The sequence below is a fragment of the Anthonomus grandis genome, chromosome 10 (genome assembly GCF_022605725.1).
Source record: "Anthonomus grandis grandis chromosome 10, icAntGran1.3, whole genome shotgun sequence".
Lineage (NCBI taxonomy): Eukaryota > Metazoa > Arthropoda > Insecta > Coleoptera > Curculionidae > Anthonomus > Anthonomus grandis.
The window spans coordinates 25,921,006-25,948,705 of record NC_065555.1 but is presented as its reverse complement, the minus strand read 5'-3'; the positions used below and the strand labels follow the sequence as shown (position 1 = coordinate 25,948,705).

Genomic DNA, 27,700 nt, shown 5'->3' with positions numbered 1-27,700 from the left:
TTGCAGACGATATACCCAAGCGTCGTTTACAAATCGCCAAAAACTAGGCAATCCGCTATACTCACAATTGAGAATGTTATTTAAAATCTATACACTCGTACCGAGTGATCGTGTCGAGTCCTATTTGTAGAATTCCATTAATAATTTAAAAACATTGTCAATGAAAAAATAAATTTAGTTCATGACAGGTCACACGTTAAACATCAGCGTCGTCAACTTCATTACCGTTATTTAATATATTTTTTGTTGGCAACACTGAAAATGTTCAGAGTGACCAACATCAAAGGGACACAACTACTATAAAAATGGCGGCCATTTTTGGGTATCATGGCCATATGCATTAGCAATCCAGTTATATTTATTAAGTTCATGGTTGCCGGTGGTTGAACGCCTCGACATTTTGTCACTCGATTTTTGAAGTTTCTGAAGGCTCACCACAGTTCCATAGGGCTCTATTTTGTTGGTTTTACTTATGTAGCTTTATAGCCCTATGGATAGCCGCTTCGTGGAATTTGTCTGACAAATACACCAGAGGTGAGTGTCCCTTTTAGTAAGCCTTTTTCTCGCACCACGGGTAGTATTATTTTTTTTATTGCGTCACTGTCCCTCACAGAAGGTGTCTGAGGTGGGACTCTGTAACGGAAATAGCGATAGATAAACTCTTTGTTCTCTATCTCTACGGTATCTCTATCTCTACATCGCTATCTCTATCGCTATCTCTACGGTAGTTCGTACTCTGTAACGCCGTTCGGGCTTTTCCGTTACAGAACGTATATAGACGACCTCGCTTTCTTAAGCGACAACGAAAAGGACCTTTCTATTGTAAAGATATTATTTTCTTCCTTTTTTAGCGTGTATTGTGGGAAAGAATAAAAAGAAATGAAATAAATAAATATAAAATAATAAAATAAAAGAAAAGAATAAATCTATTGGCTTAATTATTTGGGTTTGGCACCGACTCCCCGTCCGTACGCCGTGAACCGGGAAATTTTATTAGGAGGGAGAAAAAATTTAACGTGCAATGGACGGGAGTCACTACCTGATTTTTTTAAGTGTTATGTAATGATTTATTTTCAGTTTTTCGTTTTTTATTTATATTTGTATTCTGTAATTTAGGGTAAAAGGAAAAGGAGAAATCAAATTATTTTACTAGGGAACTACTCATCCATTCCATTAAGTAAATAATATTCTATGTAAAATTACACCTTGCAATTGATTAATTAACCGGAAGACTTCCGAAAATCTACGGTCCGGTATTGCAAAAGGGTCACTCATGTCTCTCATCACTCGTTTTTCAAGACGATTTTCTTGCATTCGCTGCCGATTTTCTAACTCGTTAATTAAAAATCTTTGCACAGGAAGCATTTTAAAGTTTTAAGTGCTTGAACTAAGCTAGGCGCTAGAACCAATGAAAATCAATGTAAAACAGTAAAACAAAGCCAAAAACTAAGTTCTAAGTTTTACATCACAACAAACTTTTGACATAAGCAAAATAAAAAAAGTCAAAATATCAATATTGTCAATGTCATTTTCTTCCTCTTCTTGTATTCACAGCTGGACTATGCTCAATTGTCTGATGTTTTTAGAATAGATAAGTATCGAGTTCTCTATGCCCGAGCAACAACGAAGTTTATAAGGAAATGTTTATAGAGTGCCAAGGCATTAAGCGATCTTTGTATCTTCGCTTCCTTCTCTAAATAGAGAAAATTTACAGAGTCCCACGCCTGGAGCCCTGCTAAGATTTTTTTAAAGGTATTGCAGCCAAACACCGGAGCAGATTTTAATAATGTGGCAACAAAAATTCAAACTTTATGTTTCATTATTAAGAGTGGGATTAAAAATAAACATTGCAAAAACTTAACCAATGACAAATATTGTTACTAGCAAAAACATGTACGTAAGAACAATAGCCATAGACTAAGTAAGGACATATAAATATCTGGGTCACAAACTTCTGCGTCGTCTAAGGCTGACTTGCATAGCTTGCAACAAGTTGATTTATATTTTAAAATCTCATCTCCTAATATACATGAAGAAAAATACCTTTAACCATTGTGTGATACCGGTGTTAGCTAACGGCGTGAATTTATTAACCTTGACAAGCAGAACGGTGCAGAAGATCCGAGTAGCTCTAAGGGCGATAGAACGTGTGATATTGGAGATTCCTTTAAAAGATAGAATTCCAAATCGTGAAATAAGACAAAAGTCAAGAGTAGCCGATGCTGTTGAGAGAATAGCAACACTAAAATGTTGTTATTCTCTCTCAGTTGGAGAGGACACGTCGCTAGAATAACTCGTAATAAATGAACAAGGCGGATAATAGAGTGGCCAGCAAGGGACGAAGCACATCGAAACATAGTTGCCCACCAAAACCATGGACTTATAATTTAAAATGCTTGCTAAACAAATTGAATGCGGGTAGGACGGATGCGAATAGGAAGTGATGACGGAGATCTATATTCAGCAGTCAACACGAGAAGATTGAGTGAGTGGCTCTTAAAATTACTTTCAGCACTGCCCAATAAATAATTAAAGAGATCAATGTCTTTCATTTGGTAATACATTGACAAAACTTTCCATTACAATTGTACCTTATGCAACAACCTATAGTTAATATTCCCATGAATTACATAACATTTTGCTCACAAGTCACCGAGCAGTAGTCAAAGATATATTTCACAAGAGAACAATATAAGAGTTTTAAGGTCAAAATCTAAATTTATGGAGAGACAAATATTACCCTGAATATGATCTGTAAAAGTCAAGTTGATGTCCATTTGCATCCCAAGGTGAGGCATCTTTGTTTGAATTTTAACTGCAACAATATTAAATAGGTAAATGCCAATGAAAGGAATTTGAATGCAAGCAAAAGTAATATAATTACATTTTTCCTAAAACTTAAAGTTTTTGTCTTTAACGTCAGTACACTAAAGGCACATCAAACAGTTAAGATGATTGATTTTGTGCTTAACCTTTAACTCTGTCCCATCTATTGTTTTTAATTAATATAAGGTAAGAAACATTATACCATTCCTTGGCATTAAGCCTCCGAGATAAGCAGTCCAGCAACGCAGGCTTCTGGTTTTTATTCTTTTATGTAACCAAAACTATATACGCCTCAATATATTCTCAAATAATGTCAAAGCTTTATAGAAGAACAAGAAAAAGCTGTGCCTTATATAATATCTTAAGGTCAGAAGATCACATCTATATATTATACGCTATCAAGTAAATAGATATTTTAATAACGAAGCCTTTGGAGTCTTATTAGAAAAAAATGCTTAAAGAATGAATTAATCAAAGAAAATAATAGTGGCTCAGGGAACCTACTCTGCTATTATTTATTTTTACCTGTTTTAAATTTTGTGTAAATTATTTAAGTAACTGATTTGTCCCCCATCACATCGCTTTTTTGTCAGGGGTACTTGCAAAATCTTATGTGGTACATTGTGTGCTTTTCTCAAATCAAGCATGGTGGTCATACCTAATTTTGAACTAAAAACCGTTTTTTAATAAATCATTTGTGCGGCAACTTTTTTAAAATTCGCTAATATTGCTAAGGTAATACTAAATTATTTTTAGCAAAGGTTTCATGCTTGGTAGTTTAATTTAAAATTACATTATTAAAATACGGGTTATTTGAGCTAGAAACATTATTTTTTAGAAAAAGAATCATTCATTCATCAAAGTCAACTATTAGAAACTATAGTTTAGATTATAAAAAAAATTACCTAGGAATCCAGATCAACTAGGAGCTTTAGAATGACAAGGTTGTCTTGAGCATCTCGATTAATCAAATAAGAACAGTCAGGCTAAGAAAAATAACCTGGTACCCCAGCAAAACTAGTTGCTTACTAAGCACAACTAGAGTCAGGCTGATAAGAACAACCAGGTATTCCAACATCTATGTGAACCAAAGAAATCAGATAAATGCAGCTGCTAATTACATTTATCCGAACTCATTAAATTCTTCATCGTTTAAGAGAAGTTTTACAACTTTTACGGTTAATACAGTTGATATTTCCGGCATCATTTAAATAATCTTCTTTTGTACATTTTCCAATTATCTTCCAGGTGAGCTCAGGCTCCGACTAGGATCCCTCAAGTGAAATAGGAAAAAAGATTTAAAATAATTTGCTTAATTGCATGGCAGATGAGAAACTATCCTACATTTGTTAGAATGCTATAAAGATTTCACTTTAAGAGGTTTCTTGATTTATTAAAGAATTAAGAATGCCCCTTGTGAGTTTTCAGGCAATTTCAATATAGTTTTAATTTGCTCTGGCTTAATTTATACCACATTTTGCTTATGAACTTTATTGCACACACATGCACATGTATTACTCTTAAAAGATCCCAAGTTTAGGTCAGAGCTATAATTTTTCCAGTTTAGTTTTGACCATAGAAGCTTTACTACAATTTTTTAATACCGTATATATTTAAATTTTTATATATAATTTTATGCAAATCTATTAACTTAATTTATAATAAAAATAATGAATACTTACCAATTTTTGTGCTAACATGGTCTTATCGGCACAGGGCAGATGTTCTTCCAGTGCTAGGACGATACAGTTGGCAATGATTGTCAGAAGTACGGCATACTCGAACGGAGTAAATAATCAGTTAAGGATTTAATTCAATATTATAAAAGTCACCTAAAAATAATGCTAAACAAACATGTTAAATTTTAATTTAAATCTGCATAAAACAAGTAAGATAAAAGAAGATAACTACAATTTTAAGAATATAATTATAATTGTAAATTAGTAAGTAATTTGTAATTAGTAAGTAATAAGTAATAAGTAATTAGTAGCAAGTAACTTGGTTTTGTAATATTTTAAAGATAGATTTTGTAATATTATTATTTTTAATAATACTTTTTTTTTATTTGCCCTCAGTAAGACAGAGATCGTCATTTTTACTACAAAATGCATTGATGTGCTAGTCTAATGAATAAGATCTCTAGATTAAGACCAAACACTTGGTGAAATATTTTCGAGTGATGATAGACAGTGGTATGAATTTTGCCGAGCAGATCAGACTCATCGTCGACAGGGATATCAGAAGTTGCATTTCTCAGTAAGCTAATATCTTATATTACTAACGGCCGCTGCTTATGCCAATAGTTGTTTCCATTATCTAGTGATCTCTGCGGCCTTAGGAGCTTTGTAGAGTTATTTTTGTCGATTTGAGAAAATATGTTTCAGGAAAATAATACCTGGGACCAGATAGCAAACTTCATAAAGACAGTGCGCAAGGCTAAGAAGTTTGATCTTGAATAAAAGACTCTTTGATCACGAGTCCTAGAGAGTCAACCTGTGTCTGGTTAGTATCTTCGGAGAATGATAGTTTTTAGTGAATAGTCCGTCTTAATTTGATATTAATCTAGCGGCTATCCGGCTCTACTGTTTACAGAGGTGTTGACTGAGCAGTGTGATTAAACATATCTTTCTCCTTGCCCACAAGAAAAAAAGAAACATATACTATTAATAGAACCATTAGTAAATTAGTAAATAAAGCAAATGCTCGTTGTATAAACCATTCTTTCGACAAAGCTCTTAAAACATTTGTAACATATAGAATATAAATTTGGTGTAACACCAAATCAATTAATATCCTCATCTCCCCATTTTAAAGGTTGCACTTTCAAAACATGACTCCTGTAGGAAAGACAGTTTTATCAGATGCAACCATCTTATTGAAATCAACTAGTGTTTTAAAAAAAACCGTTTTTTTTTAAATCGGAAAAAAACCGTTTTAACTAGAAAAACTGCTTTTTTCCTTTTTTTTTAGCTAGCTATAAATAAAATGCTTGACCTCCAAAGTTGTCATTTTGACCACTAGATGCCTATATTAATTATACAAAACGTATAGTATAGTATAAATTGATTGTTGCAAAAAACTTTAACTGCTGTTTACTCAAACTCAAAATCACATTTTACGCATACCACTTCAGCTTTGAAACCCTCATATTTATTAATGTGTAGAAGAGAAACAATAACAAATCAGTTTATTTTTTACTATTATTGGCATCGAGTATCGACAACATATTTATTTCAATAACGTAGTACTGCTCCTTAGTTGCCCCTTTGATTTATTTACTGAAGGAGGTTGATGAACTTTAAGATAATTGCAAAAATAATCTGATAATCAATTTGTTATTATTGCGTTAAAAGTGTTGTGACGGTTATTGTAGGTAAGTTTTTTATATTTTTAAACTGTACTGCTAAAGAATATTACTGAAACTGTAAAATAAACCTAAAAGTAAACTAAATTTTATGTAAGGTTATGTTTACGTTTCTACACAGTTTAAGAGGAGAGAACCATATAGCATTTTTTTATTTCCTAATAAATCTATTATTAAAATTATTATTATTTTAAATATTGGATTTGGATGTGTAGATTAAATTATAGAATCTGAATAATTTTTTTTAATGGAATGGTAACAGAATATGGCATTATTTTCATTTTTTTTTAAATTTTAGCCACAAGATGCCTATGCAAAAATTAGACTTTTGGAAATATTATAAGACTACTAAAAGTGGTGAAAACAAAAATAAAGTAATTTGCAAGTTTTGCTCACAGACCTATTCGTTTCCAAATGGTACGCGAATGAGCAACCACTTATTAAAATGTTTGAAGTATCCAGAGAAAATTAAGGAATCACTAGGCCCAATGTCTGCACAGGGTAATGACTGTACTTGAGTTTTAATGCGCATTCTTTGCATCATATTTACTTCATTTTAGGTAAGCTCAATCGTGGGTCTTGTAGTAATACTGATGTTTATGAAGATGCTGGAGGCGGTGACAACAATAATTTAGGTCAAGATGATACAAACATTGACATGGAAGTTGTGGATATTGATATTGATACGAGCCTTACATCGCCATCGACAAGTTCATTTAGTACTTTAAGTGGTGTTGATGTTGATGCTGGAGGCAGCACTGGAAACGTTAAGGACATTAATGTTATGACCGGCAGGAAGATCATTAAACACTCACGTATGGAACAATCGAGCATAATATCATTCACAGATCGAATCTCAAAGAAGGAGCAAATGCCGCCTTTGCAAGAGCTATTTATGCTGGGGCCTTACCGCTTTCCATTTTTTCTGAAAACCCTTTGTGGAATGTCGCATTTAATATTTTGCGGCCATCCTATAAACCACCGAACTTACATAGTTTACGGAAACCATTACTAGAAGCAGAATATGCTCGTATTATGAAATTAGCCGAAGAGAAGGTTTAGAACTCTCAATGTTTAACTCTCATATCAGATGGTTGGACTAATATTCGTAGAGATGGAGTAGTAAATTTTCTTTTAGCCACCCCCGACGTTGTATTTTACAAATCCATTGAGCCCGGAGAAAACAGAGAAACTGGACAATATATTGGGCAACAATTCGTTAATGTTATTAATGATGTTAGAAGCGCAAATGTTTTGTTAATAGTCACAGATAATGCTAGCAATATGGGAGTTGCATGGAATATGGTCAGATCTGAGTTTCCTCACATCTTTACGATCGGATGTGTTGCCCACGGGCTCAGTTTATTAGCAAAAGACATTATGAGGATTCCTCGGCTATCCGATTTAAGAAATAAGGCTAAAACGGTTGTAAAAAACATTAAAAACAAACGAGTCTCCCTTGCAGTATTTCGCAAAAAACGAAAGGAAAAGTATGGAAATAAAGCCGTTGCTTTAAAAATGCCAAATCCAACCAGATTTGCAGGAGACGAGATTCTTTTCAGCTCCTTAAAACTTAACAAAGCTGCCTTATAAGAAACTCTAATTTCGAAAGACGTCATAATAGAAGATTCAGTACGAAGAGAAATCCTTTGCAATACGTTTTGGCAAGATATTACTATAGCAGGAGAACTTCTGAAGCCTATTGCCAGGGGTATAAAAGTTTTAGAGGGCGATTCTCCTAATTTATTACTTGTTCCAAGAGTGTTAATAGACATAAAAGTTCAAACAATCAATAGCCTAAAAAGGCAGTCATCATTAATAAATAGCAGTACTTCAAATACTATACTAAAACAAGTAGCAAAAAGAATTTGCTGTAAGAATCTACACAAGGCCGCTTATTTTGTAGATTCTCGATTTAGAGGACAGGGTCTTTCAGACGAGGATTGCCTGGACTGCCTTAAAGTTATTAAACATATTTCAAATCATATTGATCTACCAGCTGATAAGGTGATTGCCAACGCGGCTATGTATAAATCAAAATCAGGTTTTTACGGAAGACCAATTTGGTGGGAAGTTGCAAGTCAAAACGATTGTGATCCAGTATCATGGTGGAAAGGTCTCTGTGCAAACCAACTACTGCAACCAAAAAAAAATTTAATATTTCCTTTTTTTGGTTTTTTTCAACACTTCCTAAATAAAACAGGAAAAAAACCGTTTTTTTCCGTGCTGTTAAAACACTAAAATCAACTGGCATTTACTAAAGAAAATTGCCTAAAATATTTCTTGGGTTACGATTTTAAACCACGGGATTTTGTTCTTAAGTAATAAATAATACTAGAATTGAGTGGACTGTATATATATATATATATAACTTTATATATATATAACTTTCTCACCGCATCTCTGTATACGGCAATGATAAGATGACGCTTACAAGATCAACAATTTGTTAAATTATTATTAAAAAAAGTAGATATTAGCATATCTGAGGATTCACTCTCAAGACTATTGGATCCTTGTTGGGGACACTATACATGTACCGAAAATCATGGCGATTAAAATAAAATCGATGGACCAACTACAACTCAAAAATGATATGGTAATGTAATACTCACAGTATTGCCATTGTTATTTTTTCTATTTTTCTAAATTAAAATAATTTAACCAAATAACTATAGAAAGTCCCAGTTCTTGAATTTTACCAAGTCGGTATTATCATTTCCTATACAATACCACTTCTATTTTGTTGTTATTCACATGACATAGAGGGCGCAAACGATTGTTAAATGTAGGTTTTGTAGTCACCAGACGAGAGATCCTATACTCTTAAACACCAAAATAATACACTTGTTAACGGATAACAATACTTTATTGTACCAATCGTACAAGAAAACAGCTACATAGCTTAGACACGTGGAAGTCAACGACTTTTACAACCAGTCTCTGTCACGACTCTGTGCAACCTAATCCGCCATAATGGATCGAATACATCCTGACAATTGACAGCCTCCACTCCACTCTCGGAGTGAGTGAGAGGGCGATACAAGTCCCCACATAAAAATTACTAAATAGATGGCGCCAGCTCCTGGATACTACCAAGTCATTGTTATAAATACATATTGCTAAGAATTATAGACTGCCCGCTTCTTAAATTAAAAATTCTTAACAAAAAATTTAGAATTCTCACTTGATATTATCGCTAACCGTAACACATAGCCCGTATTTCACGCAATTAATACCTACATATTATGTAATAATAATTTTGTCAATTCAAAAGATGATTGACTGATAAACATATTTAAATAATTTAGTTTTTCCTTAAATTCTTATACCGACAATAATGCTTCCATATTAAACAGTTAAGCGAACTTTACCAATTATTCATTTTCTTGAAACCTACCGAAATATCCACCTTTCCACCTCTATGCTTTTCCGCAAATCTTTTTTTTAATTAAAAAAATTAACAACATCGCATCAATTTAATAATGAATAAACGGTTTCCGTTTTTAAAAATTCTCGCCAAATCTCTGTTCAATCAACGCGCACCATTGTGCGTATGAGCTGTCAGATCACGAGCTTAGACTTTCTCTGGAGAACGCGTGGAACTCTTCATGTTACTCTACTAAAAGGATATAACTGAAATTGAGGCAGACATCAGACATGTTTCCCTTATTGATAAAAAAAATCAAATTATTAAAAAGTCAGAACCAGAAGTAAGACCAAAGAGTTTAAATGATTATTACTGTAATATTCCTCATTTATTGCTCAAGGATGTGAATACTAATATTGATCCTTGCATTTTATCTGCAAATCAGTTTGGATTTCAAACGGGAAAAGGGACTCACGACGCTGTTTTCGGCTTTTTAGAGAGTGTCTATGTGTCCTTAAATTCTGGAGAGTCCGCGGCGGCAGTGTTTTGCGATTTATCCAAGGCATTTGATTGTGTAGATCATGGAATACTGCTGTCTAAGCTCAATTAATAATGGCTTTAGAGGTGTGGCATTGCAATGACTGGAATCCTATCTGTCTAATCGTACCCAAAGAGTTACAGTATCTGGATGTTTATCCGATTTCAGATCCCTTGAAACTGGAGTACCTCAGGGTTCAGTGTTAGGACCACTATTATTTTTGCTCTATGTAAATGATTTGGGTTCATTAAAACTGCAGGGCAAAGTGGTTCAGTTTGCTGATGATACCACCATTTTATGGAATCATAGAGATTCTGATAATGTAAGAGCCCGGGTTTTTAAGGATCTTAAGATTTTATCGGAGTGGTGTGCTGCAAACAGGCTTGAATTTAATGTGGGCAAAACCTTCATTATGGGATTTAAGTGTGACGTTCAGGGCCTTATGTTTAGTGAAAACTCCCCCATGCAATACAAAGATAGCTGTAAGTTCCTTGGTATTACCATTAATGGTCGCCTTCGCTTCGAAGATCATATCCTAAATCTTGCATCAAAATTATCCTCTGGATGCTTTGCAGTAAGAATGGCGGGGCATGAGCCGGGAGGGGTAGTTGCACGTTCAGTGTACTTTTCTCTTATTGAGTCCCATCTTCGTTATGGCTTGCCTTTTTGGGGTTTAAGCAACAAGGGATTATTAAACAACTTATGTTCCGCTGGGTTAAGAGATTCTTGTAAGCCTCTCTTTATATCTCAAAAAATCCAAACTCATTCTCTTTTTTTATCTTAGAAACAGCTACTCTTATTCATGCATGTTCTAAACCTCCCTCTAACGCTGGTCATATGACTCGCCAGGTTAACGATTTTCCCTTACCAATCCCTACATCCTCCCTCACCAAGAACTCACTTATATACCTTAGCAAAAAAAATTACAACCATATTCCTCTATGTATCAGACAAATTTTAGAAGTTAAGAAATTCAAAAAGAAATTAAAATTACTTTTATTATCCAGGGCATATTATAGCCTTGACGATTTTTTTAATGATACCTTTTGACCTGTGCTCTGACATCATTTTGGTCTTTTAGTCTTGTCTCTTCCTATTAAATATTTTAATTTACTTCCTCTAAATTCTGTTTTATTGACAGCTTTACTTATTTTTTAATCAAATTTATCAAAAAAATCCTTTTTTTTAATTTTTTCAATTTGTTTTGTTATAATTAATTTTGGTAATGTGTGTAAATTGTATGGTAAAATGTTTTAGATGGTATGTTTGTTTGAAATTTGAAATTTAAAGTGGATTAGGAATTTTTTAGTTTTAGGATGCTTGTACACAAGATTTTGTTTTGTCTTACGTAATATAGCACATTTTCTTTCTTTCTTTTTTTCTTTCTATTAAAAATCAAAATAAACCGAGATATACTTATTGCAGCCCATACAAAAGACCTAGTTTCTTTTGGGCTATAAGTACTTGAAACTTTTACGAAAGACAGAAAATCCTTTTTGCCTGTACTATCCTGGTGCCACCGATATCGTAGAATACTAGTCCTATGGTTAGAATCTTTGGTGTGAGACTCAAATCACTTGTTAAGTTTTGTTTAGTTTTAAAATTAATTTGTGATTTATCGTAGAACACATTATCTCTTTGGGAGAGTGGAATGGTCCCTATTGTTTCGTATTGTTTCGTAGAATTCTTAGAGGACTAATAGCACAGGCTCTGTTTATTTCCATCTTAAAGAAAGTAAGCGTCATTACTTAAAAAGATATAGACGAAAGTTTTTAAATTGTTATGTAAAGGCGGGAACAGACTAAGCAAACATTGTTGAGCAACAGCTGAACAACTGTTGAGCAAGGGTTGATCAACTGTTGGCAAACAAACGTCGATGATTGTTGGAAAACATCGGCGAACCTTGTTGCTGAAAAGTTCGTTCAGTCGAGCCAAAATGTGCGACGAAGACGATGCTTTACTCGCACGGTGCACGTTTTTATTAATGAACATTAAAAAATCGCGTAACTGCAGAAAGGGACGGTGGTGGCAAAGAAGTATACTCGCAAACAGAAAACGGAAGTTTTTACCAGAACTAAGAATGGAAGACCAAATGCTGTTCAAAAACTTTACTCGAGTTAATGCAACCGCATTTGAAAGTCACATCGTTATGATTGAACCTAAAATTGCAAAAAAAATACTTTCGGGAAGCCATATGCGTGAAAACAAGATTAATGATAACTTTAAGGTTTTTAGCCACTGGAGATTCATATGTCAGTCTAATGTACCGATTTCAAATTTCTAAACAGCTAATTGGTACTATAGTTCCTGAAAATTGCGAAGCCCTTATAGAAGCATTGGCAGATCATATTTAGGTAAGAAAAGAAATCAATTTCTTTTTTCCTTATTTAATGAAATAAAGACATATAAGAACGTAATATAGTTTTTATGAAATGTCCGTAGAGTTATCCGCTTGGTATCCGATTAGGGTGTCAATAAAGCTATGTCCTATGACTATGTCTTGATCAGAAGGATGTTGAATGCTTGTTGATGTATAATAAGGAGATGGAGCTGGTGCGTACGAGAGCGAACTTAAGACAGGTGATACAGTTGGAAGTGGCAAATTCGTTGTTCTTGGAGTAAACTGCCCGTGTGCATGATAAAGTATTTGCATATCAGCATCATGGAGAATGCAATTAATTTTATGATCTACATCAGCTCGAACAAATGCATCATGCGTTCTTAATTTATTTGCCACGTATTCACAATATACTTCAAATCTATCCCTTACTCTTCAATTTTCTGTAAGTGTTTTTATTAATTTAAAAACTTCATCCATTTGAGGATCAGACAAATTTGGGCGCTTTCCCGAGGTTTTTTTTCTTACTGGAATCAACTGCCTTACGGTGTCTCGTTGTGGCGGTTCTGATTCTATTCCAATATTATGAGGATCCGAAGGGTTTAACTGCTTTCCAGAACTGTTCTTTCTTATTGTTGGCAACTGCTTCACTGTGTCATAAGGTGTTTCTGCTTGCTGTAATTGAAGAATGCTTGAGGAACCTTCAGTAAGGATGGTTTCTGATGAATACTCATATTGCGTGTTTTCCAAGTCCTGAAACAAAGTATACATGCCTATAGTATAAGTATAATAATAATATGTAGAGTACATATTTAGATGTTGGGAGGTCATAGGGCACTTAGAGAACAATTGCGGCCCTAGTTGGATATCCTTTTTTTAAATAATGTTTTTTTTTTAGTTACCAGATTCACCTGAAGAGTGGCTCAAAATTTCCAATGACTATGAAAACTTATGGAATTTTCCTCAATGCTTAGGAGCCATTGACGGTAAACACGTCGTACTACAATGACCCTTTAGAAGTGGAAGCAAATATTATAATTACAAGGGTACTTTCAGTATTGTCCTTATGGCAGTAGTAGATGCAAAGTATCGATTTTTATACGTAAACGTGGGATGTCAAGGACGAATTTTAGATGGTGGTGTTTTTAAAAATACACTTTTCGCGAGAAAACTAAATGATGGGACTTTAAATTTACCAGCTGAAAAACTCCTGCCAGGACACCAAGACGGAACAACACCTTTTGTATTTGTTTGCGACGATGCGTTTCCTCTACAGGAGATGGAACCATTTCCCGGCGAATATTTGAAGGGGACGTTCCAACGCTCATTTAATTACAGATTATCGCGAGCAAGACGAGTAGTGAAAAATGCTTTTGGCGTTATGTCGTCTGTATTTCGAGTTTTAGGAAAGCCCTTGCTTTTGCAACCTACTACTGCTGAAATAATTATTCTTACATGTTGCTACTAACATATTTTTTTACAAAATACTAAAACAATCATGGGCTGTGATGCTTCCCCTGGAACCTATGACAATGGAGATGTTTCAACGGGCATTTTGGTTCATGGATCTTGGCGAAATGAACCAGAACCTTCATCTACATTTATGAAGTTAAATAGAATTGGTAGAAAATCATCCAGAGTAGCACAGGAAGTTCGAGAACAATTTGCACATTATTTTTCAGGCCATGGAATAGTGCCTTGGCAAGACAGAATGGAATAAAATAATATGTTTCATTATAAAGAAACAAAAAAGTTTACTTACTTGTTCTTGAGTATCTCTTGTATGTTTTGGTATATTCTTGTCTTTTAAAAACATTAAATGGTTATATCCAAACCAACGGGACACGTATAATTCATTTGTTCCTTGGCCAGATTTTGTGACGCTTTTTGCACATTCCCGTCTAAACTGGGTTTGCAGAACTTTCCATTTCCTCTCAATTTCTTCTCGGGATAGTTCTAGAACGGTCGCTATAATATTGAATGCGTCAGTTCGTTTATTTTTGTTTTTATAAGCTTCATTTTCGGGATGCCATATATTTGAATGTTCCCTTATAAGCTCTATCAAATTTAGAACTTGGTCTTCTGACCAATCGTGCGACATTTTCAAATGAATTGAACGTTACTCTGCCGATGTACCGCTCTCGAATATCTGAATTAAACTAAACGCATATTGACAAGTTTGCACACGTATACACCAGCGAAACTGTTAACGCACTTGGTCAACGTCTCCTTTGATGTACCGCCTCGGGAGCGAACATCATGCAACAGTTTGTCTACAGTTGCGCAACTGTTGAGCTACACGTATAAATTGAGCCAACTCACGAGTTTATCAACTGTTGCTCAACAATGTTTACTTAGTTTGTTCCCGCCTTAACGCATCTACAAAAGCACTTTGAACTAAATAATCCCCAACTTTATAAGCGGCACTAACTGAATTTCGTACCGTACATTTGAAATATTGAGTCACTATACCTACAAATCGCTATTTTTGATAAAAATTGCAAAAAAACACCAAAGATTGCAAACTTTTCTTAATTGTAACCTTATTTTTAAGTATCCAAAATGGCCATGTAAGGAACTGTTTCTAAAAAGCAACATTATTTTATTAGCATTACGTTATTTATTAGGAAAATTTACAGTCAAAAATTAGATTATGTATAATATGCTACTAATATCAGGCACCTTGGAAACAGAATTTCAAGTAGATTATATGTTAATCGATTTTTCTAAAGCGTTCGATAGAGTAGACCACAAAATAATTTATTACATTTGCTGACAAGACCTGCGTAGCTGATTGAACATTTTATTTTGAAAAACAGAGGGTATCCGAATTGGATCATATTGCTCAGGAGTTTCAAAGGTAAAATATTTAGAAAAAGAGATTATCTCTCACCATGTTTAATTAGTGGCAGATCGATAGTTAGTAATTAGCCCAGATATGCCTACTGTACGTTTAATCGAACAGTTTGCAGATCGATATTCTAAAATTTTTTTCATGTGTTCTGACACTTGCGAATAGATGGCATACTAGTAGGCGTGTTTTAGAAGTTTTATTTGTTTACTTGCTAATGTTGAATACGAGTCGTGACTTGTGGTAGAGGTGAAAAAACAATTTCAAGCCAGTTGTGTGTCTCATAATGAATAATCCAATCGATTTGCGGCCTGTCGGGTAAGTAAACTTTACGGTAATTGTTTTATTATTGCATGATATTTTACAAATGAGTAGAAAACATGTTTTTATAAACATTTGTGCTACTATCGCATAATAAATTATGGTTTCGGATTCTGCACAAGTCTCTAAGATCATGTGTACGTTAAAACATACGGTAGGCATATAGCTGAAATTATCAATTTTTTTAATAAATAGTTAAAGACTAAATAATAGGTATTTTTTTAGTGGCCTAACATTGAATAATCTTCTTGCTGAGTTAGAAGAAGATATCCACACGAACTCAACTAACGATATTGAGATAGTAATTCTTCCACCCACAAATGCGAATGATGATTTCACGGATGAAGATTCAGGTGATGAGCAGGAAGATGCAATCAATAACTTGCCACCATCGCAATTACTAGCAGAAGCAGAATTTCGCAATAAGGATCAAGAGAGTGAAAATATACAAAGCCAAGTAGATACAAGCCAAGAAGAAATGGAAAAACGCTAAGAAGATATGTGAGATGAGAGTGACAGTTTGCCATTGTCACATTTTTTGAAATCAAAGTTCAATAAGAAAAAAACATATAACTGGGAAAATCTCGATATTGACAATAACCGAATAAATATTGCTTGGATACCAGAATTGACAGCTGCAAATGAAAGTTCCCCTTCGCAGCTTTTTGCCAAGTTTTTTGATGAAGATGTTATAAAGCTCTTGGTAGAATTTAGCAATATGTATGGCTGATATAAATTGTGATGAAATGAAATCTTTTTTAGGAGTATTATTGGTAAGCGGCTATTCCTCAGTCAGTAGAAGACGAATGTATTGGAAAAATTCAGATGATTCGAGGAATATTTTGATTTCAAATTCTGTAAGTAGAGATAGATTTGAATGCATTATGTCTAACATTCACTGCTGTAACAACGATACCCTAGATACGAGTGACCGTTTTGCAAAAATGAGACGCCTTTTCAACATAATAAATAAGAATTGTTAAGCAAATGCACCACATGTTGAGCAGCATAGCATAGACGAGGCTATGGTACCGTACTTTGGGAGGCATCCAGGCAAATCCAAAACAATTTATAAAAGGAAAACCGGTACGATATGGATATAAACTTTGGGTCGGTACCTCATTTTATGGCTATATCAACTGGTTTGAACCTTATCAAGGCGCCAAATCAGAAATACCGAAATATAAAGAAATGGGATTGGGACCTTCAGTCATTTCGAACTATGCTGATATAATTTGCTCAAAAATAAATGCCCAATATCATCTTTTTTTTGATAATTTCTTTTCAACCATTCCGTTAGTTGAAGAACTGACCAACAGAAAAATAAAAGCCACCGAAACTCTGCGAGAGAACAGACGAGCAAATTGTTTTTTATCATCGAAAACAATTTTTAGAAAATCAAAACGAGGCAGCTGGGATTTTCAATCTACAAACAAACGTTCCATCATAATTGCGTCCTGGAATGACAATAATATTGTAAATGTTATTTCAAATTTTGTAGGACTACAACCAACTCATACAGTTACACGTTTTTCACATGCCGAAAAAAAACGTGTAGGCCTTGAACAACCATAAGCTATTAGAGTATATAATAAATATATGGGGGGAGTTGACCGTAGCGATCAAAATATGAGTTGGCATTGAGTTTGTATTGAATGGCAATTAGAGGCAAGAAGTGGTATTTTCCCCTTTTTTGTCATATGTTGGATTTAGCAGTACAGAATGTCTGGGTTCTACATAAAAAAACAGAGAATGGCAAACTAGATCATCTAACGTTTCGAAGGAGGATCGCTAATGCATTTCTTGAAGGTAATTTGGGCCGAAGCAACCGTAAAAGATCTCGGCCATCATCCCTGGAAAATGTCGATTCAAGATTTGACCGGATTGACCACCTTGTTGATACTCAAGAAAAGCCAACGCGTTGTAGGGTTTGACCTAAAGCAGTTTCTGTGATCTGTAAAAAGTGTAAGGTGGCACTACATATCAGATGCTTTGCGACCTACCATACACCTACTTCCTAAATTTAAATTAGCTAATTTGATAAGGGTTTTTTTTTCTGTATTTTTACAATAAATATTCTACCAAAAAAAAATGTTTTATTTACATTGCCTTTTAGACCTCAAGTGCCTACTGTCCGTTTAAACGAACACCCATTTTATGGTACAAATTGGTATTTTTTAGGAAAAAAATCTCTTTTAATGTGTAAAGGAACTATATACTAAAAAATTAGAAGAAAATTTAAAAAAATGTATTTTCGCATATCTGGGGTAGATTATGTATGGGATAGCAGTGTCCGAGTTCACGGGATCCAATTTGAATCATATCGCTCAAGAGTTTATAATAGCTTAGAGATATAATAATTAAAGTTCTGCAAGGAGCTGATCTATTACTCATGCTACTTGCTTTTTAATTTTTCTAGTATGTGCCATGAATTCAATTCTTATACTGGTTTATTGTTGGCAGACGACCTACCATTTAATCTGCTAAGCAACCCGATTGCTATAAATAACGATCACTTTATTATCTTTTATACAGAAAGTGAACGAAACAGGTGTGCTTATACAATTGAGGTAGTGTACTAATTAAGAGTTAAAGTAGAAAATCCTAATTTTTTTTCCGTTAGATAACTTACAATTGTGCGCTTTATAGTTTTGTACAAAAATTTTCTTTAAAGCATTTATTTTAATGGTTCTTAAGCTAATAGATATTACATATATCTCGTTATTAATTAAATATTATACCTTTCTTTATATTCTAACCTAATATTAATTTTAGATGTATTCTTCTTCAGTACAATTCCAAAGTTAGTTCACTATCTAGACAGACTAAATCGAGAACGTGATTCGCGAAAACGCAAATAGAGCAAAAACGGATTAAAGGCTTTTCCAGAACAGATACCCGAACCTATCGATTTATGCATCTCAATTTCACTTTGAAATGACGCTGTCGCTCTCACTATCAGTGGCAGCTTACATTATATTATAAATAAGCTGAAAGATAAACGTATACTATTTTTAAAATAATATGATGGTTAAAGCATATATATATTCTTTATTCAGCCCAAAAACATAAGATTACAATATATTACAATGTTACATACAATAATCGTAACATTACAAGACCCCAGATGGGATATAGACCGTGTCCTAAATTATTAGCTATAATAGCTTAGAAAAATTTAAAACTTTGCAAAAAAAAATACATTTAAATAAATAAAATAGATAATGACAATTACAATTTCAAAACATCATTGACAGCAATACAACCACAAACAGAACAGAATAAAAACTAAAACTGAATCTAAAGTAAGCCTATTCTAGATCTTTACTTAGTGCTTCATGCATGTCACCATCCTGAAAGACCTCATCAATACCGTAGTATGCCCTGTCCCCCAAAAATGCCCTGAGCCTACAAACAAGCTTACTGGGAGGTAACTGCCTAAAGGAAAGAGGGAGTACATTCCAGATCTTTAGAATGTTAAAGACAATGTTTTTTTGTACAAATGTAAAGTTTGGTTTCTCAATTATTAGATTGTCCTTAAACCTGGTTTCATATTTTTGTTGTCTTTTTCTATCAGAAAAAAATTAAATGTTATTAATTAGAAACTTAATAGATTCCAGAATATAAAGACTATACATTGTAAGATTGCCAGTATCTTTAAATACTCCTCTACAGCTATCACGATAGTCCATACCAAACACAATACGGATGCACCTCTTTTGCAAAATAAAAATTCTGTTCGTATCCAGAGTTGCCCCACAATATTATTCCATATGCAATTTGTGACTGGACATAGGCATGGTACGCTGTAAGCGCCGTTTGCCAACCTATACTGCCATGTATTACCCGGAGAGCATAGCTGTATTTACTGACCCCGGTTGCGACCTTCTGCACATGAGTTTTCTAGTTCAGCTTTTGATCTAAAACTACCCCCAGAAAAGACGCACTTTCAGCCGCTCCTATCACTATTTTCCCGCATGTGAGTGCAAAGTCTGTTTTCTGTTGTGAAAAATGAACAATCTGTGTCTTTGAAACGTTTAAAATAAGGTTATTTTTAATAAACCAGCCTCCCAGTCCATCCTAGGTTTCTTTCATTCTAGGAATACATGCTTCCCGATTGTTCTCACTGAAGTTCAAGGAGGTATCATCAGCATACTGCACCACATTGACATCAGTGGCGCACACAAGGTCATTTGTATATATTAAAAAAAGGAGTGGTCCCAGGATAGACCCCTGAGGAACACCCCAGCGCTATTTGTTTCCGTGACCCGTTGCTCCCGTCCCCGGAGGTATGACACAATCAAGTCCAATGCCACCCCTCTGATACCACATCGTTCAAGTTTTGAGCAAAATACGCCATGGTCCACACTGTCAAAAGCTTTGGATAGATCTAGAAGCATGGTTGTAGTAACCTTGCCATTATTTAAAGACACTAGAATTTGCTTTAAAGCCTGATAAATAGCCCGAACAGTTGATTTTTTTTTCCGAAAACTTTTGTTTATCAGAGATTATATTGTACTGATCAAAAAATCCAATTATCCTTGAACATATTACTCTTTCAAAGATTTTACTTATATTCGAAAGGAGTGATACAGGACGTCAAACTTATCACCCTCACATTTTAATTGGCTTAATAAGAGCTTTTTTCAGTAAGTCTGGAAATACCCCTTTTTCAAGCATTAAATTAAGTATATGGGTTAGTGGCAGGCTTATTATGTCTGCCACCTCCCTCAGAATAGACACAGGAATGTTATCATGTCCAACTAATTTCTTATTTTTTAGAGATTTTACTATTCTAATGACTTCATTTTTTGTAACGGGTTCCATAAAAATACTATTTTGATTAATTGATATCTTTGAAAAATTTGTCGATTCCCCATCCTTAATATAAGGACATATATTAATAAAAAAATCGTTTATAGCATTTAAAATATCCTTTTCAGATTTTTCTGGAAAATGATTAAACAGACTTTATTTTTTACAATTAGAACGAGTTATATTTTTTACTAAGGTCCAAGTAGCTTTTGTCTTATTTTCTGAGGCTTTAATAAAATGTTGACTAGAAATTTTTTTGCCTTTTTTAATATTTTTTTTAAAGATTCCAGTATACTTTCTATAAAATTGAAGTAACGTAACTTCCTCCCTAATTACATTACTCTTTGATATAGAACCCTTTTATTCCTGCAAGAAACCTTTAAACTGTTGTTATCCATTTGTTTGATCTGTGCATTGGTTTTTTAATAGTCCTATTTGGACAGGTTAAATTTAGTTTTTCAGTTGAGATGTGGTTAGATTTACCGTATGCCAGGTTAACATCAGTCGCGTCCAGCACACCATGCCAGTACACACCCTGTAGTTCCTGCGAGAACTGTTGTATTCTAGCCTTTGAAAAAGATCTTACAGAAATGTAGCTGTCTTCCCTGGCTTCAGTTTCTAGTTGACCTATAGAAATACTCTGGGCATAATGATCAGACAGAGCCGACCCAACCACCGATGGATTCCTAAAATCCTTAAAGTTAACAGATATGTTGTCAATACATGAAGCACTCTTTTTTGTGACCCTAGTGGGCTCAAATATTGATTGTTCAAAATTAGAAGAATTTAAAAGGTCAATAAGCCTACTTTTTTCCATATTATCATTTAAAAAATCTACATTAAAATCACCACAGCATACAATATTAAAATTCTTGAATTGCCTATGTAAAATTTATAACACTACTTCTAAATTTTCCAAAAAAATCTTAAAATCACCTAGACATGTGCGATATATGCAAATAATAATTAAATATTTTTTCTTTACCTATAACAGCGCAAAATTCACCTTGACCTTCAATGCTACACTCTCTGATTTTTTTAATGTCTTTAAGTCCTGTGATTTTTTCGTTTGCTAATAGGAATGTCCCTCCATACTCCTTTTTTTCACGTGCATAGCTAGATACTAAGTTAAACTTATCAATTTTTAAGAAATCTACCTCACTTAGTCTTAACCAATGCTCTGTTAGACATAATATATGCTGTTCCTCAACTAAAGTATTTAAAAATAATTCGATTTCATTACATTTATTACGCACACATTGTATATTTTGATGCAATAAATGAAGGTTCTTATATTTGTGGATCACCTGTTCTGGTTGCTGATAGTTAGAGAATCCCTTTTGACTGACCTCATTTGAATATGCAGAAAATGGTTAATGACAGTGCCATTTCCCCATAGTTCCGGATCCATTACCCTTTTCTTCTCTCTTTTCGGTACTTCAAGCTTAAAAGAGCCAATGTATTGTTGCTTCCTGGTCTTCATTTTGTAGCATGTTACCTCAATACCAGTGTTGATTTTTACATGTTCTTGTATCTGTTCTTCCTCAACATTTGGTTTAAAACCGAACACAAAGAGTTAGGACTTTAAAAATTGGATTTGGCCTGTTTTGTCTGGGACCGCTGAAGTTCTTCCGGTTCACCACCTTTTTTAATTTTGAACCCGGACTCATTTTTAACAATATTGCCTGACATACTCCACTTCTACTAAAAATATTTCCAAGGACTTGGTAGCGCAGTAGTTTACATTGCTTAACTGACGTATTTTTAGAGACTAGCAGTAGGTTCGAATGTCGCTTATGACAATAATTTTATATTTTTGTACTTTATCAATTTTAATTTAGTTGTTTTGCTTTTTCACAAACTTGTAGCGTATCACATTCCTAAGAATTTATTTTATTTAATGTGTGTGTATAATGTGACCGTAAAGCATGTACCTACTGTTTATAGTCGATTTTTAAGGTACCAATTTTATCCAACTTTAAGGTTGTTATTGTATTTAGTTTCTTGTTTTTAATTTTTAGGTCTGATGATGCTCTTAATATGAGCGAAACACGTGTAATCTACTGTTAGAATTAATAAATACTTTTGAGTCGGAGACTTCCTGTAGTTCCCTTTATTTATGAGCTTTTTAAAATTTTATATAGGATCATTTCAAAATTCCAAAATTGTAGGTGAGGGTAGCTGCTTACTGCCCAATTTTTCGTAGCAGCGATTTGACTTTTGGCAGAGATTTTGGTATTTCAAGCTCAATATATTATTAGGTAGTCCCATATACACAAGTCAAAATCAATCAAAACATTGGTTGCACTTTAAAACTTAAGAGATCTAAAGTCACACAATACATTTTAAAAACTTAAATCTATGACTGAACAAAACATTAATTAATAAATGCACTGATGAATTATGTGGCATCATAAAAAGCTTTTTCGAGCAGAATTTTCTTACTTTAAGTTTAAATTTAATAAATGAGAGGAGCTTAAGGGCTTGAGGAAGAATATTAAAGAATTTATTTCCAAGGCCATCTGAGCCATTTTGACACCTTCTCAGCCAGTGATGGTCCAGGACAATGAGTTCTCTCTAGTGTGGGGGTGTAACAAAATCCGATGCAAATATTTTATGAGCATATTGTTGGAGTCAAAATAGGACTCTTTTTCCCTAGTCCTTTACCTCCAGTCCACGCAAATTGCTTGAAGAAAATCGATTATTTGAAACACTGACTATAGTAATACGTACAATCTTTAAAAAAATTTTAAGTCGTTTTTATTTTAGTGTTTTTAAAATTTTTTCATCCCAAAAATGGTTTAAACCCAGATTCAGGAGGGCCTACCCTTATAATAGCCCATATTTTAGGTTTCCGATAAGAATTTGGAAAATCTAGAACACCACCTTCTCTCTTTCTCGCTTTCTCGCATCAACGCTGCCTCCCTATCTAAGCTGGTATCCTCATTTCCCATTGAGGGTATATAACTTCATGAGTGTGCATGTCTTTTTTTTATTAATATTTTTCTTAGTGGTTTTTCTTTCTTTTTTTTATGTTTTAACATTCCTATTCAAATATAGGTTCTTTAAATTTTAGCTCATACATATTTAAAATGTATTGCAACTGAAATGTCAATAATAGTTGTTTAAGGTCTTTAAAAGGGTTGTCTCACTTGTACCACAGTTTACTGATGGTGCAGGGAAACGGTTGTTTTAATCGAGAGACACTCCTATTTGTCATAATAATAATACAAAAATGTAACTTTATATTTAAAAACTGACAAATCATTATATTTAAAAACTGACAAAAATCTTTTTGTATTTGTATTGTATTTGCATTAAGTTCGCAAAGAAAAAATTTAAAATTATCGTTTTTTGCATTTTTTCGTAACAATTAATTTGGGTTGACAAAAATTAAAGCAGTCACGGCTTATTTCGTTTTTTCTAGTTTGATAGTTTAATCGGGTTTAATAATGCTCCTCTTTCGTTTATCAGTGATTTCTTAAAAACGGTTAATTGTATCGAAAAAATGCAAGAAATAAAAATTTTAGATTTTTTTATGCCTGACTAGATGGTGACCGCGCTAGATTTTTAATTTTCGTAACGGTAACATAAGATACGGGTCTTCAGAAGTTTAAAATCCCCTAAATCCTTCTCTAAAATTAAATTAACGTAATTTTAAGGATGGAAAATGAAAGAAGCCTCCAAAAAACGGGGACTTGCAAATTTTGAGAAGATTTGACTTATAACTATAGACACGGTTCCAAATAATCGATTTTGATCAATCAATTTACGCGAGCTGTATCTTCAAGGAAGACCATCTTAGGACACACATGTTTATAGAAAAAACAGTCTTATTTGGACTCCAATAATACTCTCTAAAAGTATGCATATGACATTACTAAGTGAAAAAGGGCAACAAGTGATAAGCACTCTGAGAGAGTACGCAGAACAAACAATGAGCTTCTTAATCTACCTGACCTGACACTTAAGATTAAGATTACTTTTAGAAATGATGTTCACCATTTGGGCTTAAGAAGAAACACAATTCATATTCCAACACATAAGACTCAATTATTTAAAAGGTCCTTTTCCTATAATTTTGCATATCAGATGAACGCTTTGGGCATACATTTTGAGTTGGGTTTGGTGTCTGTTCAGACTTTACGCAGGGGAATGATGGTGCGTCTGATGAGCAGTCAGCTGTCTGCCTAAAATATTGAAGGGTCAATATTGTTAGTTTAGGTATGGGTGGAGACTGAAAATTTGTGTTTAGTGTGGGCAACTAATGTGCGTGTTTTTCTTTTTTTTTTTTGTGAGAGGTACTATGTTAATGTTAATGTTCTAATTTTTTTGGGTAGGTGTGTATAATTAAACTTAGTCTGTTACAAGCGCTTCTACATTTTTTTCTAGTTAGTTTTTTTAAGTTTTGGCCACAGTGTTAAAGACCAGAATCTGCCTTGGAAGAATTCTGAATTTGTCGGCCTTTTATTTGCATAAAATAATGAATGTGTATTTCTTTCTCTTTTTTTTATGTAGTTATGTTGAGTTTGCAAATAAAAAATATTTATTATTATTATTTTTATTTATTACTTTATCAATATGGCAACCTCATTTAAGAGTAGAGTCGATAGGAACTTCCGAAAACCTAATACTCTTAGACTCTCCTCATTGACATTGACTCAATCCTTGAGAGCAAAAAGTACTAGTTCAGTTTTTTTGTCATCGAATAATACTTTAATATAACTCCGCACTCGCCAGTGCAGCCTGTATGTGTGTATGTGCTTTCTCGTATGAAGGCAGGTTATTTATATATAAAAGGGAAAAGGGTCTTGAGATTTAAAATCTTGACTACTCTCTTTTTAAACTTTTCCGATTAATTTCTTTTAAGTTACCTGTGGTCAATTGTAGCGTTTTATTTTTCTACTCCTTATTTTTACTAACGCTCCATTGATATTTCATTAATTACATTAATAATTTCAGTCAACTTCTTTTATTCATATTTATTTAAATTCACACTGTCAATAACACATCACTACTGTAACGCATCACTCTCCTGGTTTAATTATTCATGCTTTCTGTTGACAGTCCGTCACTTTTCTGATTGATCTTAATTAATGTTTTCTCTGATTGGCTGTTATTGACAGCTCCGGCGAGAGGTGGGGTCGTTACTGATTTAGTCGGTACTGCGTCCATTTTTTGACGACTTGTTCCCGTGTTGCACGTAGGAACGCACGTAAAAGGCCAGTTTTTTATTTATTAAGTGACTAATATGCTTTGTAATTTATAGTCCTTAATCTTGTTCCTTTAGGGAATCGTTTAATTCATAATTCTGATGCAGGATGCCCAAGATTTTGACAGATAGAGAATGAAACTTAGCAAGGTGAGTGTGTCACATTTTTAACGCCATTCATTCATGGACAGTGAATACAATGGCAACCGCTGTTTTAGGGTTTTACATTTCCGTTTTTTCCTCTTTATTCTTCTTCAATTGTTGATGTCTGCAGGCTTTTGATTTCCCCGGAAAATTGCTGTAAGCGGTGGAGCTTGAGCCAGAGCTAGAGCTAGTATTACAGATTCCCAGTCCGGATAGCTGAGCTACAAATGGCATACATTCACAGCCTCGATTTTGAATGCTAGCCGTTTATTTCTTGGAGGACTATACAGGCCAGTTTATTCCATTTATTTAAATAGTACTAACCATAGATTTGTCCCACTTATTTAAATTTTTATTAATATACCTTTAATTTCAATTTATTGCTACAAATATTGAATCAATATCACAATTTAATACGTCAATTTCTTATCTATAATTTTAGTTATTTTTTGTTCCTATTTTTCAGTACCTTTTTTGGTAGTTAAGTAGCTATAACTCGGTTAAGGCTGATATGCCTTAGGCAAAAAGGTTCATGAACTTTCCCCTGCGTACTACAATTATATACAAAAAACTTTAATATTTGCAATTTATTTTTCAAGTGCTGAAATCTACCTAGTAGTGAAATCATAATTTAAATGTTACTTTTGTCAAACTTATTTTAATCATATCAACATTATTCATATTTTAATTTAGAATAAATTATTAACATTTAACAGATTAGAACATGAGGTTTATATATATCCTTGATGTAAATATAATTTGGTTGTATTGTTAAGATATTTTTTTACCCCTTTAAACCTACTTTATCCAGGGTCATTTAATTGTTAGTTAAATCCTATATACCAAGTCCTTTTCTTAGTTTTCTTTCATTTATAAAAAAAAAACTAAGTGGCGCCCTCTTATTTAATAGTCATAAGTGAACCTTCGAACAATCCCAAGCCTCCAATAATTCTGACTTACCGTCTGCAAACTCTTGGCAAAATAGTAACACTGTAAAGTTAACGCCACACAATATATTGGTTTTGCAGCATTTTTAAATATTTATAAGGATCTCCTCGTTGCTAATTTTTAATGTCCCAAAACTGGTCGATTTGGTTCTCCCATACGCCTTTCTTGATGTTTACAACAGCTCTTATGATCTTTAAATGACATGCATATGTCACTGCTGATTATTTTAACGGTGTTGATTAAAGAGTAGAGAAAGTTTGCTCTGACTCTTTCTATAAAGTTTTAAAGTATCAAATCATCAACGTATAACAAGTGGGATAACTTATGATTATTACTTGTATTGAGCCTGTATCCAATATTTGTAATATGAAGGAAGGTAGTAGATGTTTCAGTGCTTGGCTGAATTATATCGGTGATAAAGAATCTCCTTGGAAAATTCTTTCGAAATTGGAAACATGGAAATTTTTACTTCTTATTATTATTATTATTATTTACAGCCAGTTAAGGCTCGCACTCCCTCTAAGGGGAGGGGGATCATTTACTTATTCCAGATACCTCCGGTATCAAAAGGATTAAGCTCTGTGGTCTGTGGGGGCCTTTTCTTGCCTTAATTGACCAGAAATGTAGAGTTATCTCCTAGGAACCTTCGGGTGCTGTAAGCAGTTCCCAGTAGTACTACCTTTTGCATGTGCTTATATAGATTTTCGCCAGTTCCTAGTTGTTTAAGGTATTCCAGTAGACTCTTTGGTATTACACCCGTTGTCGATATAACAATTGGGATGGTTTGAACATTATTTATTCTCCATTGCCTTCCAATTTGAATTTCTAGATCTCTGTATTTGGCGATTTTCTCAGTGTGTTTCTCTTGCAGATTATTGTTGTTCGGTATGGCTACGTCAATTAGAGTTGTTTTCCTGGAAATTTTATCTATTAAAATAAGATCTGGTCTGTTATGTCTTACATGTTGATCGGT

At 33.7% G+C, this 27,700-nt stretch overlaps 1 protein-coding gene and 1 long non-coding RNA gene across 16 annotated transcripts in view; one reads left to right on the top strand and one right to left on the bottom strand.

The window, feature by feature from the left end:
• LOC126741664 (voltage-dependent calcium channel type A subunit alpha-1) overlaps positions 1-27,700 on the bottom strand; it is a 771,245-nt gene that overhangs the window by 450,239 nt on the left and 293,306 nt on the right. For 14 of the 15 annotated variants that reach the window (XM_050448189.1, XM_050448197.1, XM_050448188.1 and 11 more), the window contains exon 1: positions 4,509-4,619. In XM_050448189.1, the coding sequence (XP_050304146.1) occupies positions 4,509-4,526 (18 nt within the window). In that variant the 5' untranslated portion in view covers positions 4,527-4,619. Of the gene's footprint in view, positions 1-4,508; positions 4,620-27,700 lie in introns of those variants that run through there. The other variant, XM_050448203.1, reaches the window with a different exon arrangement.
• On the top strand, positions 5,892-8,432 carry LOC126741683 (uncharacterized). The gene is made up of 3 exons (XR_007662283.1): positions 5,892-6,199; positions 6,489-6,691; positions 6,751-8,432. It is a non-coding gene; the product is annotated as an uncharacterized LOC126741683 (long non-coding RNA).